The 17,118-nt window shown below is 42.9% G+C and overlaps 4 protein-coding genes across 6 annotated transcripts in view; 2 read left to right on the top strand and 2 right to left on the bottom strand.

Annotated features, from left to right (window-relative positions):
* Positions 1-28: 28 nt before the first annotated feature.
* Positions 29-4,063, bottom strand: fam89a (family with sequence similarity 89 member A). The gene is made up of 2 exons (XM_026918507.3): positions 3,396-4,063; positions 29-1,511 (listed from the first exon to the last, which is right to left on the bottom strand). The coding sequence occupies exons 1-2, from the start codon at positions 3,645-3,647 to the stop codon at positions 1,248-1,250; spliced, it is 516 nt and encodes a 171-aa protein (XP_026774308.1). The 5' UTR covers positions 3,648-4,063; the 3' UTR covers positions 29-1,247.
* A 1,610-nt stretch (positions 4,064-5,673) lies between these two features.
* On the bottom strand, positions 5,674-10,646 carry sprtn (SprT-like N-terminal domain). Its single transcript, XM_026918520.3, has 5 exons — positions 9,999-10,646; positions 9,748-9,847; positions 9,522-9,650; positions 9,122-9,407; positions 5,674-8,399 (listed from the first exon to the last, which is right to left on the bottom strand). The coding sequence occupies exons 1-5, from the start codon at positions 10,313-10,315 to the stop codon at positions 7,270-7,272; spliced, it is 1,962 nt and encodes a 653-aa protein (XP_026774321.3). The 5' UTR covers positions 10,316-10,646; the 3' UTR covers positions 5,674-7,269.
* A 466-nt stretch (positions 10,647-11,112) lies between these two features.
* Positions 11,113-13,549, top strand: exoc8 (exocyst complex component 8). The gene has a single exon (XM_026918504.3). The coding sequence runs from the start codon at positions 11,265-11,267 to the stop codon at positions 13,320-13,322; it is 2,058 nt and encodes a 685-aa protein (XP_026774305.1). The 5' UTR covers positions 11,113-11,264; the 3' UTR covers positions 13,323-13,549.
* A 1,773-nt stretch (positions 13,550-15,322) lies between these two features.
* Positions 15,323-17,118, top strand: part of LOC113529128 (E3 ubiquitin-protein ligase TRIM9) — a 28,772-nt gene continuing 26,976 nt past the window's right edge. For 2 of the 3 annotated variants that reach the window (XM_026918103.3, XM_026918102.3), the window contains exon 1: positions 15,324-16,253. In XM_026918103.3, coding sequence (XP_026773904.2) covers positions 15,474-16,253 — 780 coding nt within the window. In that variant the 5' untranslated portion in view covers positions 15,324-15,473. Of the gene's footprint in view, positions 16,254-17,118 lie in introns of all 3 variants that reach the window. The other variant, XM_026918100.3, reaches the window with a different exon arrangement.

The raw sequence follows: 17,118 nt of genomic DNA, 5'->3' as shown, positions 1-17,118 counted from the left end.
GAAAAACTAGAAATTTCATTTCATTCCGCTTGCGCACGACAATAAAGTTCTCGCATCTGTCCTAAAAGGTGTTGGATATGAAACGTTCCGCGTAATAACCCTTAGTTATCGAGTGTAGTGTCCTGAAAATCCAGGTTCTCCAAAAGTGAATTTCTATACTAATCGAACTCGATCTTATGCAAGTTTGTAAACGAATTCTTCCTAATTTACTGTCAAATAATGATTATTTCAGGCATCGTTATTATTTATCACCCAGCTCTGTTATGAACGAGTACAAACACATGCTGCGTTATAAACATAGCATTCGTCTTTGGTTTGCATGTTCATATCAAATTACGACTGATATTCATACGTAATTAACAAGTGATGTGATTAAGGCGTCATGCGCTAATTACTCCTTCGACATCCAAAAGCAGGAAGACTTCACGCTAGCACCTTTATTAAATGCATAAGTTTCGTTAATTATGATTGTGTACTATTTTTAGTGTCTTCTCCTGCAATATTTTGGAATAGTGTATTATTTCATGAGTAGGTTTTGTAAGTGAATCATTTTCTCCTGAATCAAATGGCTGATTCGTTTCGAAAGTGTCTGGTTCTGTAGGATCTCAAGCTGTTATAAAGCTTTTTATGGTGGATGGGAGGAGAACCGTGACACTGCTGTACTGAGTGATGCGTCATACCATGGCACACCTGGATTTAAAGATATACACGTTACCCAAGCAGCGTGTGGTTGCGTTTGCGAGTTCAGATCCCAGAGCCGAGCCAACGCCGAGTCCTCGAACGACCAGATTTAAGCCAGGATTAAACGGATGCCAAATGAAAGGATGTCACGAATGTAGGTAGTGTTTCCTCTTTCCAGCATTATATTTATCCGCTTCGCCTCAGGACCCAGATTTGATCTGAACCCGGTTTGCTGGATTTCTGATGTCGCCATTATGATTAAATTTGCCTAAGATCAGAATTCAGCCTGCAAAACAAGAGCCTCGCTACACAATATTAGCATAAATGTGAATACTATAGATATGCCCCGCCCCCTCCCTCATATAAAGTCCTATAAAATTCTAAAATGTCCAGAAAAAATGGCTATATACTGTTTTATATAATTAATAAATAATCTTGGTTTATATTTTTATAGAAAGGAAAAGTCTGCTGGCGATAAAAAAAATAAAAACAAACAAAAAAAAAAACGAAGCAGCGTCATGGCTCCGCCTCTTAATTTTTTTGATGAAAGAAGAGGCTTCAGATTCTCATATCGCGATGCGGAACGACTCGTGCAGCCACGTGTCCTCGGATGTCCCGTTGCGTGCCGGTGATGTCTCGCTCTCGTCTGGCGTTTCGGTGGGCGTGACGCCGGAGTCTGTGTAGAACTCGTCGTCCTCGTCGAAGAAGCCGTTGTCCATGGCGTCGGTCCCGGGGCCGGCCTCCTGACAGCTGCCCTTGTACTCCTGGATGGACTCGTGCAGGGACCAGAGCTGACACAGGAGGGACATGTCCTGCTGCCGCAACCCCACCTGGACAAAGAGGAGGCGGAGTTAGATCAGAGGGTGGGGGAGGGGACTGGAACAGGTAACTACACACCTACGATACATATCAGAGCCTCCTCGTCTTCATTCTTTATCTTTCCCTAAGTTCACCTGAAGTGTCTTGGTTTTATTGAAGCCCATTTCCGCCAGTTAGAGAAGAAAATAATTGCACAACATATTTTCTATATTTTTAGCAGCAGCACAATGATATCGTTATCTCAAATGTTACACTCATAATCTTAAAATTCAGACTCTAAATAATGTCTCTGAATTATTACCTACTATCTCATTTTTAACAGCAAAATTTTGACGTGTTACACTTTAATTTTGTCTGTTTATCTCAAAACACTGATTTATTATCTCAGAATTCAGACTTATCTAAAAAAAAAAAATCATTCTTTATCTTCATATCATGACTAACTCTCTCAAAACCGTAAGTTATCATCTTATTATCTTATGACTTATTTTCTTGCAATTATTCAAAAATTCTTTCAAGAGTTTTGTTACTTTTTCTGATTCCATGAACATGAAGTAACAACAAAAGTATTCCTGTTTTTTTTTTTTTAAAAGCCATGTCTAAAGTATTCAGGCCCATCATGAGTAAGTGTGGTGTCCCACTAAACTTTAGGCATTTCCTTAAAAGAAGTTATTACTGAGATAGAAAAATTAAAACATTTCATCACAGTAATGAATTCTGAGATAATAAGTCACATTTCTCAGAATACAAGCCATTATTCTTGGATTAAAAAGTTGATTTTTTACAAATAACAAGTCAAGACTGAGATAAGACAAAAATCTTGAGATAATACATATACTTTTTTTAGATGTCACGTCATAATTTTGAGATAACAGTTAACACTGACATCAGACAAAATCATGAGATAATAAGCCAAAATTCTGAGTATAATCATTGGGATATCTCAATTTTTACACAATTTCATGATACAGAATCATGAGACAATAAGACAAAATCTTGAGATAATGTGTATAATTTGGGATAAAGTGTAGAATTTTGACAAACGTCAGAATTAAGAGATAAGGCAAGATTTTGAGAAGCCTAGCCTTACTTTTGAGATAAAAGTATATTATGAGATAAGTCTAACTTTGAGATAATGTCAAGATTTTGAGATGAGTCTGAATTGTGAAATAACTGTCATTTGAAATAACAGGTCATCATCTTGAGATAAATGAGTAAAATTGTGTGATAAGTCAGAGTTTTGAGATAAAAACACAAAATCAAGATTTTGATTTTTAACAAAATGTTGAAATCATAAGTCAAAACCATGAGGTAAGTATAAAGTTTGAGATCATGTCAAATTTTTGAGAAAACTCAATTTTGAGATAATAGGTCTATCTTTTGAGATAAGTCAGAATTTTGAGATAATGTCTAACTTGTGAGATAAGTCAGAATTTTAAGATGTCTAACCTGAGATAATGAGTCAGACTTTTGAGATAATGTCTAACTTTTGAGATAAGTCCAAATGTGAGATCTGTCTAACCTGAGATAATGAGTCAGACTTTTGAGATAATGTCTAACTTTTGAGATAAGTCCAAATGTGAGATCTGTCTAACCTGAGATAATGAGTAAGAATTAAGATAATGACTAACTTTTGAGATAATAAGTCAGACTCTGAGATAATAAGTCAAAGTATTTAGATAAGTCTTACTTTTTCAGATGTCAAATTTGAGATAAGTAAAAAAAAAAAAAACAAATAAATATGTTATGTCATTTTTTTTCTCTTCTGCTTGGTGGAAATTGGAGAAACTTGGTGTTTTCATATGATTTAAATGTATGGGAAAGGAGGAAAAGGGAGGAAAGGAAGTGAGGACACGCCGAGAGCAGGACGCTTCTGTGGGACACGAGTCTCTCACCATCTCTTTCCGGAGCAGAGCCAGCGCCGCGTCCAGGTTGGCCGGTTTGGTGGCGAGAGCCCGGTCCACCGGAGCCGCTCCTCTCCTCAGATCGTCCTGGATCATGGCCTTCTTGGCGTGCATCCTCTCGATCTCCCTCCACGATCCGCCGCTCGAGTTCAGCAGGCCGCTCAGGCTCTTCGGCAGCGGCGGCAGACCCTCAATACAGGCCGGCGCTCCGCTCGCAGCCCCGTTCGCCGACTTCCCGTTCATGTTTCACTCGCGACACCGAATTACCGAGTTAATACAAACACAAACAAAATACATAAACTACCGGTTAACGCTTACAACGCGCTCACGAGGCGGTGCGCGAGAACATGAACATAACCGCGACAGAATTACGACAAACAAAACTGTTTACGGGACAAAACAAATCTACTGGATGACGTTACAGCGTTTACAACTCGGACTCTCCGTCCATTCTTATCCCAGCTAGCACTAAAAACACTTCAAAAAAAAGATGTCGTTGTTTTAAAAAGTTTACAGCAACCCAAAGTTGAGAAAATTACAACATAACCCGTCCGAGAGCTTCTTCTCCTTCACCTCGTCGTCCTCCTCTTTCTTCAACCGAACTGCTAAATCTCTGCAGTCCGGACATGGCACTTCCGGTTTCCTTAACTGGGCGTGGCCATAGATGACGCAAAGACAAGCTCATAAATATTCATGAGCGTTTGAGTTGTTTTTGATGAAAACAAAACGTGTTGTCTGCATTTTCAGTTTACAACTTGCAAAACAAAAACAAACAAAAAAAAAAAGCCAAAAGAAATGCATTTTTATTTAGTATGAAATATTAATTGCTGTCAAATTTGAATAGAATTTAATATATAAAACATAAATAACAAAATTATCAGTATAAAACTACAGGACTTTGCTTAGCAAGCCCTAAATAGGCCACGCATCATGTTTTATTTTATATTTTATTTACTTGTTTTTCTCCTAAGTATATATTTTATTTTCACAAAATTAGTTTTTTTGTGATCTCAAGATAAATAACTTCGCTTCCCACCATAAGGAAAATATTTATTTTAATATTAGACATATTATAAACAAAAATATTATAAATATTATTAGGGCAATTTGTTGTCTTTAGATCTTAAAATGTTAAAAAAAAAAAAGTTTGCCTGAGAAAATAACTTATTTACAATCTTGAGAAAAGTTTTTGTGAAATAACAAGAATGTAGTCTTACAGTAAACTAAATCTATTTTGATACTAATTGTTTAATTTTCTCCATTTTCTAGTAAAATACTTTCATTTTTCCTGATATCTGATTACAGAAAAACTATTAAACAGTCAATATCATGATGGATGTTGGGAAATGCCATGTAGTGCAATATGATATTTTGTCGTATCATTGCCCTTCCCCAGCCTTCTATAATTTCAGTACTGATTAAAATGTGCAGCAGGAATGAAGTCAGCTGTTCTGGCCTTGACTCTTATAGCTCCGGGATCCTACAGGGTTTGAGGTCAGGGCAGTGGGAGTGAGCAGATGGCCGGCAGTGAGGCGACACACAGGCTGAGACAAAGCACCGTCTCCAGAGCCATGTGGCCAGCACAATGACACACACCACACACACACACAATGCACAGCTGCCGGATCCGGGCATTGTTAAAGCCCAGAGGAACACTAAAGCGTGGAACGACACACGCTGATTGAGGGCAAGTCGAGGCCGCATGCTCACTTCCAGAAGCGTGTGTATGAACACAAAGGCAAGATCGCAGACAATGCAGTGGAGAGGAAGACCAGGATCACCCAGATGTCAGAGTTTGTACCACACCCTTGAGTTTAAATGGGATCGTCTTAACACTTATCATAAACAAAGCCATTAAATCTGCACTCTGTTTAATGCCATAACGTATTAAACGCTGCAGACATAAACGCTAAAACTGTTCGATGCTGATTAGAAAACGCAGGATGAGATTGAGCGAGACGCTGATCTCTGCTTGGCCTGAACCAAATATTTAAGGAGGGGGACTCTATTTCCCACAATCCTACACAACGTCATCTTACATCTCGTCTAATTAATCTCCTGATGTCTTAAATCTAGGACATGTTACATCAGAATCGGGATTGTGAAACTCCTGAGTAGAGCTTTTCTAGCAGCGATTTTTCACCTCGTGTCTCTACGCTGGTCTAATCCAAATTCTTCTTACTCATAAAATCTTGGATTTTTCCAGTTCTGCATTCCAAACCCTTACAAACGTCATTCGTGCGATTTAAAACGAGATAAAGATTACAGATTAGAGTTAGAAGAAATATTTATTCAAACATGAACTTGGTACAAAAAAAATCTAAAACAGTAAACATTTGGACTCACATTATAAATTATAATGTTATGATTTTGGGTAGCTATTAAAATTCTTTCTTTTTAAAAAAAAAAAAAAAGTATGTAATATTTAGAAGCATTGCATCCAGATTTAAAGTGCTGCACATAGACGATAAAACTGGATATTTGTAAAACCAAACCTATTATCATGATGCTGGAAACAAGAACAATGTCATAACATCTTAATCCAAAGCTTTTGCATTGTTTAACAAGATTCCATAACTAAAACCACCTGGAAAACAATCTCTGTCATGAGTCATGAACCACGTATTTTTCCCTGATGTGCAACGCGGTGCTGAAAAGTCACACCTGAAAAGTGATTCGCGTGTCACCCGGGAGCCATTTTCTGTTCTGATTCACTGGATTGTCTATTAAGAAGGCGTGATAATGGTTTTGGGTGGAGTTGAGCTGAAAAGGAGCTGCATCGTCTTGCAGGACCTGACGTGAAACACGCCCTGACTGCGTCGACGGCATGCAGAAGAGTTATTGATGACGAGACGGAAATATCCGAGCTCACAGTCTGAACCCTGTGTATGGAATACGGCAGATGGAGAGGAATCCGATAAGGCTGAAGCGGCATAAATGCGTCCAAGGACGGGGAGGTCAGTAAACGAATGACTCGGTGCTGTCAATCATGGCACTGCTGACCAATCAGGACACTCGCACTGTGATGATGATGATGATGATGCTCTCTGGGGCAAAAAAGGTCTCTGGTATTTTCACATCTGCACTGTTTGAATGGAACCCACACTCGGGTGAACTTTAAAAGTAAACTCTACTGCAGTGGGAAAGCGATTTGACTCTGAATCGACTCGACTGTAGGAAACGATTCATTCTATTACATTTATATTATACTTATATGTTATATTTTTTAACGCCGCCGCATTTCTGACTAACGAAAGAGTTTGACGAGGACGTTTTCAGCCCTACACACCCTCAGACAATTTTTTTTCGCTTTCTGGTTCATGTATTAAAAAGTATCAAATTCATTCTAATTCAGATTTAGTGTGAAATCGCCCCAAGAGCTGCGATTGAATGTCAGTTTTTAAATAAAACTAGTGTTCCCGAGAAAAGCTGTACCTGAGATTGACGTCTGTGTTTATCCAAACATACAGCAGTCCTGCCCGTGTTACGACACACACATACACACACACACTGCTTTTAAAGTTAAAACTTACAAATCTTTAGCATGTCCTGACTTTGTGAGTCAACGAGGGCGGAGCTTGAGTGCAATTTAATCAGCCAATCGCAAAACGTGACCATAGCTATGCCCTTAACTAGCTAACTTATTAACATTACCTCTCCAGCAGTATCTATCTGACCAGCCAGTTCTCTATTAAGCAAGCGTTACAGAAACTACTGAGTGATCAAATGTGTAATTTAAGCCCCGCCCCTTGTTGAGCAAGGATGCTGAAATCAGGATCTTTGCAAACAAACATGCTTAGTCTCTCTCTCTCACACACACACACACACACACACACACAATATTCATTATGCTTTTCTATTATCGTCACATGAGACAGGAGTCTAGATGCTGGTTAATTTGGGACTCCAGCACTTTGCTCTGGCACACGGGGCAGGTCACAGTGAGGGCAGTAGAGCTGAGGAGGGTAACACCCACTCCTGATGCCCCTGCAGAGGGCACTTCCGCACCGGGTCCCTCCTCTCTATGCACCCTGGAGAACGAGGAGGAGGAGGAAGAGGAGGAGGAGGGAGATGCAGGCGAGTTGCTGACTCGCTGGAAGTAATCAAAGATGTGTGTAGAATTCCAGTCCTCCCGCCATCTTTTCCTCCCTCCAGCAGAGGTGCCTGGTTTGTGCGGGCTTCTGGTGGTGGGTGTCGGAAAAAGCGACCCGGATTTCTCCGGACTTCCCGCGAGTCTCAGATTGGAGCTTGGAATGCTGGACGCTGCTGATGCTCCAGTTTCAGAACTTTTCTGGCTTTCAAAGTGTTTTAAATTGGAGCTTGGAGCACCGTATTCTGATTTGATGGCACTTGTAGAGCTAGAACTGATCTGAGATGTAGAACCTGAACCTGAGATTCCAGCTGCAGAACTTTTGCGGAACTTTTGCCCTGATGTGAAACCTGGAATGCCGTTTTCTGGTTTGATCTGACCTGGAATTCCGGTTCCAGTACTCTTAGTGCTACTAAAGTATTTGGAAAGGGGCGACCCTGCAGAAGCAGAGGCACTTGAGGAGCTCTTATTAACCAGGCTAGTTTTAGCAGAGTTTAGATTTAAGGCATTATCTAATACTGGTGTATGAGAAACTTGCTTTAGTTCTGTCGGATTTGTTTTCTCGGGAGATTTCAGGTTTTTGTTTTGGAACAGATCCTGCACTGTCCTCTGTTTCGGTCTCACCAAGCTGCCGTTGGCTTTGGTGACTCTCACAGGAGAGCCGTTGATGTTGACAAAGGCTTTGTGGTTGCTGACAGACCTTTTCGCGAGAGCGGTGGTGACGCTGTGGGGTGATCTGAGGTCAGCGGGTGACGTAAGCGCTGGTTCCTGTAGAGGTTTTGGCGAGTGGGTGGGACTTTGGATGGGCGGTTTCTGTACGGATGCTGACGGCTGTGCGCTCCCACCAAGAATGAAACCTCTCCCGCTGAACGGGATGATGTTCCTGATGTCCTGACACCCTGAGCCTAAAAGTGAAGTGAGGAAAACACCAAAAAAGCAACATAAATCAGACCAGTGTACAGAAAATAGACTTTATTCTTCCTGATATACTGTATATCATTATTAAAATATCCCATTTTCTATAACTATAAGCGCGGTTCTTGCCATTGACGGGTCTACAGGTTACTTTTTGTGTTACTTCTGCATTATTTAATAACGTAGCTATTAAGCAAAATTAGCTTCATTCTACATACACACGAGCAAGTCGCTTGTAGTTTGCTTCTTGTCAGTGTGTAGCTACACGCTGTCTACTGTTGTCGCTTGTGGGCGTGGCTTGTCTAGCGTTTTTTGAGTTTTGATGCCAAACAGTAGTATCTATCTATCTATCGATCTATATATATATATATACATATATATATATATATATATATATATATGTATATATATATATATACATACATATATATATATATATATATATATATATATATATATACACACACACACAACTTCTAAAGCTAGCTAATTAAATCACATAAATAATTAAATAACACACTACTCTGTGTAAAAATCGGTCGTCTGATTAACAAATAACGCAACTGGCTTCGTTTGCGAACTTTACCAGCTTTGTACGGTCACCGTAGACACCAACGATTATTGCTACTTCCTTTTAAGCGTTAATTTTCTTCTTAATGTCTCCGTACACATTGAAGAATCAGACGTAGAAGAATGACGTAGGTGTTACCACCTGCAGTGCTTTTGTCCCCAGGCTTCTTCGAGGCATTCTTGTCCTTCTTGTCCTTCTTCTCCTCGCTCTTCCCCTTCTTCCCATAATTCTCTGGCTCTTTGATCTTGGTGAACGTTCCTCCGCACGTTCTCCGGTGGTCCTCCCACCACGGGTCTTTATCTGACGGCGCTCGGTTCATCGCTCTCTTCACGTAGCCGAAGTAGGGCCTGCGGTTCTGACACGGGCCGTTACAGCGCCACCAGTGCTGCCGGTACACGTCCACCTCGTCGTGGAAGGAGTGATAAATCTGAGCAGAAAGATTTTCATCATACACCTGATGTGACGGAAACCATTTTTGAAATCTTTCATAAACATTAGAATGATATGGTTACAGCGGTACGTAAATAGCAAGCACTCTTACCGAGATTTTCGTTCCGCTGGCTTGATTTATCCGGTTCATGTGTTTGCAGAACTCCGGCCCGTGTCCTTCCCGGTCTCGGTTGTTCTGCGTCACGAACAGCAGGGCGTGGATCATCTCGTGCAGGAGCGTCTGAGGATACGACGACACACGACACGATGAGAAGTCATGGTCTAAAAGATCTAAAATGTGTGCCTGTATTGCGTTGCGTTTGTATTCAGGGACTAACCTCCACAAGATCTTTACGAGGTCTGAGTTTTAGAAGAGGTTCGCTGAGACGGATTGAACACAGACCTCCTCTGCCTTCGTACGAGCACACACCGGCGCACCTGGATCGGATATAATGAAAGGTATTAAATATGACATGATCATTGGTGATGTTCATGATCAGAAGGTATTCACACACACAGATCACAGGTTCCCCAGGGCCAGGAGGGTTCTCCAGGACCAGGGATGAGAACCCCTTGCTCTAGAACTTACAGTGTCATCCTAGGGCTCCATTTGACCTCAACCCCACTGAGTTTCCCCCAGAAGAACATGTCGTTGAACTGCAGGAACATGGCTCTAACATCCGGATTCGGGTCCAGCATCTCCCACGACTCGTCCACTATAGACAGCGGCCTTTCAGGCTGGACAGGCCGGGAATACGACCCCACACTCCATTCAGAAGCCTCTACTTTCCGCTTTTTGCTCAGAGGATAGCTGTCACTGTTGTCGTCGCTCCATACAGAAGCCGAGACCTCGTTATCAAACTGTTCCTGTAGCTGCAGAGCCAGCAGGAAATCCTCATCCGCCATTTTACCTGCTGTTTTCACTAAACAGCTATATTAGCTAGTTAGCCTGGCTGGTCTTCTTCTTCTTCTTTTTTTTTTCATTTAAACCCTTCTAACCTCATATTTACTCATTACCTAAAATTATACTTAGCTCAAAATTAACTTTAGCTACTCATAACTCATATACGAACCATTATGTATTCAAAGTTGTTGAGAAATTTGAATTGAATTAAAAAAAAAACTCTTAACAAACCGCTTAACGTTTAACGTTCACTCTTCCTGTTTTGTTCCAAATGTTCGTTTTTTAAACTCGACCACTCGAGGGCTCACCCTTTGATAGCGTCATAGCAAGTGCAGACTTAGAGCAAGAACGGAGGGAGTAAGGCGCTATTTGGAACACAGCCTGAGATATGGTTAAGATGTTGGCCAACCATTTACTTACACGGGAATTGAACGAAGGGAGAAAAACGCATGTTATCGAGAAAGAGTTATTTTTTGACATGTTTTGCTTTAGTGTGCTGTCTGCTTGTTGTTCTATTTTGTTATTATATTGGTAAAATATGATAATAAAGCAGTGTTTTTTGTACACTGTTATACTGTTTTGTTGTAAAGCTTATTTTTTTCCTTGCTTTGCTTTACGAAAGCTGTAAAATTGTAAAAGATGATGACAACTATAACAGTTAGACATTATACATGTATACATACGTTAAATCTTTACATTGTATACGTCTAAAAAAAATAAAGTATTTGTTTATAGTATTTTCCTCTGTTGCTATTGATTTCCGTGCAGCTTTCTGGTTGGCCACCCTTTTTTTTTTTTGATGGTCACGTGCTGTGACGTAACCAGCAGCCGCTCACTCACTTCCGGGTGAGGAAGAGTCGCTGCAGAATGAAAATAACAGCCTAATTCTGACGAATAACTGCAGTCCTCGACTACCAGTTTCAGAAATTTTAAAGCAACACAAAGGTTAAAATGGCGGACACCGGAAACAGGCTACGTAAACAGTTAGAGTCGGCTAATTTTGACCCGCAGAATTACGTGAAGCAGCTCTCGCAGCAGTCTGATGGAGACAGAGATCTGCAAGAGCACCGTCAGAAGATCCAAACTCTAGCCGACGAGACTGCCCAGAACCTAAAGAAGAATGTTTACAAGAATTACAGACAGTTCATCGAGACCGCGAAGGAGATTTCCTATCTGGAGAGTGAGATGTACCAACTGAGTCACATCCTGACTGAGCAGAAGAGCATTATGGAGAGCATCACCCAGGCCTTGCTGTCTACAGACAAGGACGAAGCTGCCAAAGAAATGCTCACGGCATTCCCCAAAGAGACCGAGGAGGTCAAGCAGAGAACCCTGACGACGCTGCTGGAGAAAGTCGAAGGCTGCAAGAACATCATGGAGACGCCAGGCCGGTATCTGGTCTACAACGGCGATCTGTTCGAATACGACGCAGAAAACATGTCTCAGATACAGAAGGTGCACGCCTTTCTGATGAACGACTGCCTGCTCATCGCGACGTGGCTCGCCAACAGACGCGGGACGATCAAGTACAAATACAACGCTCTGTACGACCTGGAGAGCTTTGCCGTCGTTAACGTGAAGGACAACCCTCCCATGAAGGACATGTTTAAGATCCTGATGTTTCCAGACAGCCGCATTTTCCAAGCAGAAAACAGCAAGATTAAGAAAGAGTGGTTGGAGATCTTGGACGAGACCAAGAAAACCAAAGTCAAAGACCTGAACAAGAAAGAAGAAGAGGTCCCCAAGTCGCCGGTCAGACCTGAGGTTTCCACCAATCCGTTTGACGAAGAGGACACTGAACCTTTGGACACTGAAGAGATAGTGGACTTGAGTCCAGAGTGGATCCAGGAGCTTCCAGAGGACCTCGATGTTTGCATTGCACAGAGGGATTTCGAGGGTGCTGTGGATCTTTTGCAGAAGCTGAACGAGTATCTGAAGGATCAGCCGGTGACTCCAAGGGTCAAAGAGCTCAGGGGGAAAGTGGATGAGCGCGTGCGGCAGCTGACGGAGGTCTTGGTGTTTGAGTTGTCGCCTGATCGGTCGTTGCGTGGCGGACCTAAAGCGACTCGCCGTGCTGTCTCGCAGCTCATCAGGCTGGGCCAGTCCACCAAAGCCTGCGATCTGTTCTTGAAGAACCGCGCTGCTGCGGTGCACACGGCCATCCGGCAGTTGCGAATCGAAGGCGCTACGTTGCTGTACATCCAGAAGCTTTGCAACGTCTTCTTCACCGGGCTGCTAGAGACGGCTCGAGAGTTCGAGACCGACTTCGCAGGCGACACGGGTTGCTACTCTGCCTTCGTGGTGTGGTCTCGCTCTGCAATGCGAATGTTCGCCGACACCTTCAGCAAGCAGGTGTTCGACAGCAAAGAGAGCTTGTCTACAGCCGCCGAATGCGTCAAGCTGGCCGGAGAGCACTGCAGGCAGCTGAGCGACATCGGCTTGGACCTGACGTTCATCCTGCAGTCGCTGCTGGTCAAGGACATCAAGGCGGCTCTACAAAGCCAGAAAGACATCATCATCGAGGCCACCAAGCACCGCAACTCGGAGGAGATGTGGAGAAGGATGAACCTGATGACCCCCGAAGCTCTGGCCAAGCTCAAGGACGAGATGCGGAGCTGCGGCATCGGCACCTTCAACCAGTACACAGGCGACGACTGCTGGGTGAACCTCAGCTACACCGTGGTGGCCTTCACCAAGCAGATGATGGCGTTCCTGGAGGAAGGGCTTAAACTCTACTTCCCAGAGCTGCACATGGTGTTCCTCGAGAGCCTCAGGGAGATCATCCTGGTGGCCGTTCAGCACGTGGACTACAGCCTGCGCTGCGAGCAGGACTCCGAGAAGAAATCCTTCATCCTGCAGAACGCAGCGTTCCTACACGAGACGGTGCTTCCTGTGGTGGAGCGCAGGTTCGAGGAAGGAGTGGGCAAACCAGCCAAGCAGCTGCAGGACCTGAGGAAGAGCTCGCGCTCGGTCAGAGTCAACCCGGAGAGCACGACGTCTCTGGTGTGACCTGGTCAGGACTCAGTACGACTACTAAAGCGCTCACACACACTTTACATGCGTTTCATTTGCTAGATTTACACACTAAGTCTCAACAACTCCTTTTTATGATCTCACTGCACTCCTAACCTGGAGATTTTATTAATCACTTTAAATACATGACCTGTGCTGTTCTTCTGTTTTATGAATGACTGTATATCAGTTATGTGTAACACACATTAAAATAATTGAAGATATATATGCCTTATTTGTCCTGTTTTTAATGAGTGCTTATCTTTTTATGTTATCTCCAAGAAATTTATTATTAAAAATGTTCAATTGTACACAAATAGATTCTTTTTAAACACTTTTCTGATTTAGAAACAGTGAAGAATTTTCACATTCAGCCAGATAAAGTACATTTAAGGCTGATTTGGTTGTTCCTCTGGGGAAAGTCTTAAAGGTTCTATGTATAATAACTTTTAGGAATGTACCGTATTTTATAAACTATATTATCCGGCACATATTTTACTTGTTTTAATGATATTACACAATGCACAATGTGTCGTCAGGCATCTTTTGTATACGTAAGATGCCAAAAATATTATAAATAAAAGCATAAAATAAAAAAAAATGCTCCAGTTTCAACTTTCAATTTGTACCTAAAGCAAAAATTAATAACATTGAAACCAACAAAGATTGAATTAAAAACTAGCCACACACACACATAAAATTCCAATAAACTAATTCTGAGCGTTTTATGCACAATGCTCAATTTCTTGAAAATATATTTTCTTAGACTTGAGGAAAAAAAAAACAATTCCTAAACCAAAAAAATAAATAAAACTGGAACAAAAAATAAAAAACACAACTAGAAACCACACAAAAACTACACTACAAAAACTAAAAAATATTCTGAATTTCAGACTAAAACAAATACATCAGTCTAAACAAATTTAGAAAATGTTATGCACAAGAACTATGTGTTAAATGTGTTGAATTTTTACGCTCATAGAAAATAATCTCCTTAGAGTGTTTGTGTGTGAACACATGACACATTCCTGCAAAAAAAAAAAAAAAATCAATATAAATCAATATAAAAGCATGCCGTATTTCTCTGTTTTTCTCTTGTTTTTTTTTTATGAAACTGCAAAATTGTTTGCGCAATATTGTAATATAAAATCGGCCCATGTCCATCCCTTCTGCTTATTTTACGCCTGTTAATTCTGACACTTTAATCTCGGTGCATTCTGCTAGGCCGAGACGGATAATCCCGCTGAAGCGAGGGAGGCTTCGGATAAAAAAGCTCCAGCCCTAATTTGTTCCTGCATGAGCAGGAGGATAAACGAAACACTTTCACCCTTCAAGTGAAGCATGCTTATTTATGTATCTGTGATATTAATTCAAAACACTGTAGCCTTGGAATACATCACCTGAAATATGTAATGAAACAGAAACAGAAATGAATTCAGATTAATCACGGTCTATGGGAATATTTCTTTCCACACACTGATCTTTAAGTAAATAATTTTCTTCCTTCGTCCTAACAGATGCACTTCATTCCTAATTACATGGGCTATAATTTACCCTCCCTAGTGGCCCAACAGATAAAATCATACTTTACTGTATATTAATGAAGAACAGACGATTGCCACCTCTTATTATTTATAGTTTTTTTTTTTTTCAGAGTCCATATTTTAGTGGATTAAGCACCACTCCTTGAATACTAACCAGTGGAAATGCCACCACAGCTTACACACCCAGCTCCATCTGACACGCCTGAAAGAGCAGCCATTTATTACAATTGCAAATTAGTTTTTTTTTTCCTGACCCCTATTCGGATGGGGTGAGATAATAGATTTTTTTTCCCTCTATCAGCCTAGATGTGAATTAATTATGGGGATTAATTATGGGGATTTGTAGTTTTTTTTAAGAGAAAGGCATCCAGCACGTTTTGGTCCACTCCAGCACCCAGGGATCTGTGCGCTAAAGGGGGGGGTTGCGCATGCGCAGAGAGAGAGAGAGAGAGAGAGAGAGAGAGAGATCAGGGAGCTGTCCGGGTCTGGTAGTGCTGTTTGCTTGTCGGTGTTCTTCCTCCTCAGAGTGCTGTGTGTGTTTTCTGAGTGTGTGTGTGTGAGTATGTGTGTGTGTATGCGTGTGTGAGTGTGTGAGGGTGTTTTTATGGACGCCATGGACGATGAGTTGAAATGTCCAGTATGCGGGTCCTTCTTCAAGGAGCCGATTATCTTGCCGTGCTCGCACAACGTGTGCTTGGCGTGCGCGCGGAACATCACCGTGCAGACCCCGGAGGGTGAGCCTCCTCCTCCGCCGAGCCGCGCGTCGGCCGGCTCGGACTACGACTACACGGACGCGGACAAAATGAGCGAGACGGACAGCGGCTACGGCTCGTACACGCCGTGCGCCAAGTCGCCGAACGGCGTGCGCGTGTTCCCGCCGCCGGCCCTGGCGCCCCCGGCCCACCGCCACCGCTCCGTGACGTGCCCGCTGTGCCACCGCAGCGCCTCGCTGGACGAGCGGGGCCTCCGCGGCTTCCCGCGCAACCGCCTGCTCGAGTCCGTGGTGGCCCGGTGCCGCGCGACCCCCGCCAAGTGCCAGCTGTGCGACCGCAACCCGGCCGACGCCACGGTCATGTGCGAGCAGTGCGACGTGCTGTACTGCGCGCCGTGCCAGCAGCGGTGCCACCCCGCCCGCGGACCCCTGGCCAAGCACCGGCTCGTCTCGCCCGCCACCGGGGCCACCGCGCGCTCTGCCGGCGCCGGGGCTGGAGCGCAGTCATCCTCCTCCGCCGCCGCCGCCGCCGTGTGCGCCGAGCACGACGCGCAGAGCTACAGCGCCTACTGCGTCACCTGCAAGATCCCCGTGTGTTACCTGTGTATGGAGGACAGCAAGCACGGGAAACACGACGTGAAACCCATAGCGGCCATGTGGAAGCAGCACAAGGTCAGATTATTTTAATATCACTCCAGACAGACTCCAGTTTATTACGCACTCTCATAGCTAAAGCTACTGAACTGCATCTTTCTTGGTCACGTGGTGTACCTTTACTTAGCTTTAAAGATTGTCCCGAAGGTCCAATTACTCTCTGTACCTTGAATTATCTTTTTTTGTTTTAAAGACATTTCCATACTAAAGGTACACATTGTGTACCCTTGATCCCAACCCACAAGCAAAGTGTATGTGTGTGTGTGTGTGTGTGTGTGTGTGTTGCTACACATTTATGAGGACATTTTATCAGGTAAAACTACTAAATGCCACTTTACAGGTCTATAATTACTTCCTGTAGTCCATCTCTACAATCTAATCGCCGAAACCAGTCACGACGGAGCAGATATTGTTTGGGTAGTGGACTATTCTCAGCACTGTCGTGACATTAATGAGTGTTTTGTGCTATGAGTGTATCAGGTGCAGCAGCATTGCTGGAGTTTTATATCCTTATGAGTATCACAGGCTAATCATAATCACTCTAATCCTCTTAGTGAGTTATAATGTAATTTATTAGTAACTACATAGTTACAATAGATCAATAGTTCCGCTCCGTCAGTCAAGCTTGATTGCGCATCTTGACTGCGATTCAATAAAAAGTAAACGCACACCTGACGCTAGCTGACTTGTCACACACTGACACAGAGGGTAGGTTATAACAGGAGTGCGGTCATTTTAACCATGAGACTTGATGGTGTAACTGGACCTGAGCAGTATTTGTGAGGGCAGAGCAGGCCTACAGCTGGTCCAGGCTCCTCTAGGTTAGGTCTGAGGGTTTTCCGTCTACTGAAATTCCCAGTTTTCCGATTTGCGATCCCAAACA

This window comes from Pangasianodon hypophthalmus, chromosome 30 (genome assembly GCF_027358585.1).
Source record: "Pangasianodon hypophthalmus isolate fPanHyp1 chromosome 30, fPanHyp1.pri, whole genome shotgun sequence".
Classification (NCBI taxonomy): domain Eukaryota; kingdom Metazoa; phylum Chordata; class Actinopteri; order Siluriformes; family Pangasiidae; genus Pangasianodon; species Pangasianodon hypophthalmus.
This window is presented reverse-complemented; position numbering and strand designations above follow the sequence as displayed.

Bases quoted from the DNA above. Each gene is read 5' to 3' on its own strand.
- sprtn (XM_026918520.3), bottom strand. From the start codon at position 10,315: ATGGCGGATGAGGATTTCCTGCTGGCTCTGCAGCTACAGGAACAGTTT. The intron at 9,408-9,521 runs GTAAGAGTGCTT...CTTTCTGCTCAG, and splicing joins CCAGCGGAACGAAAATCTCG to ATTTATCACTCCTTCCACGA. The intron at 8,400-9,121 runs GTGGTAACACCT...CTTCACTTTTAG, and splicing joins TGGGGACAAAAGCACTGCAG to GCTCAGGGTGTCAGGACATC.
- fam89a (XM_026918507.3), bottom strand. From the start codon at position 3,647: ATGAACGGGAAGTCGGCGAACGGGGCTGCGAGCGGAGCGCCGGCCTGT. The intron at 1,512-3,395 runs GTGAGAGACTCG...CTCTTTGTCCAG, and splicing joins CTCTGCTCCGGAAAGAGATG to GTGGGGTTGCGGCAGCAGGA.
- exoc8 (XM_026918504.3), top strand. From the start codon at position 11,265: ATGGCGGACACCGGAAACAGGCTACGTAAACAGTTAGAGTCGGCTAAT.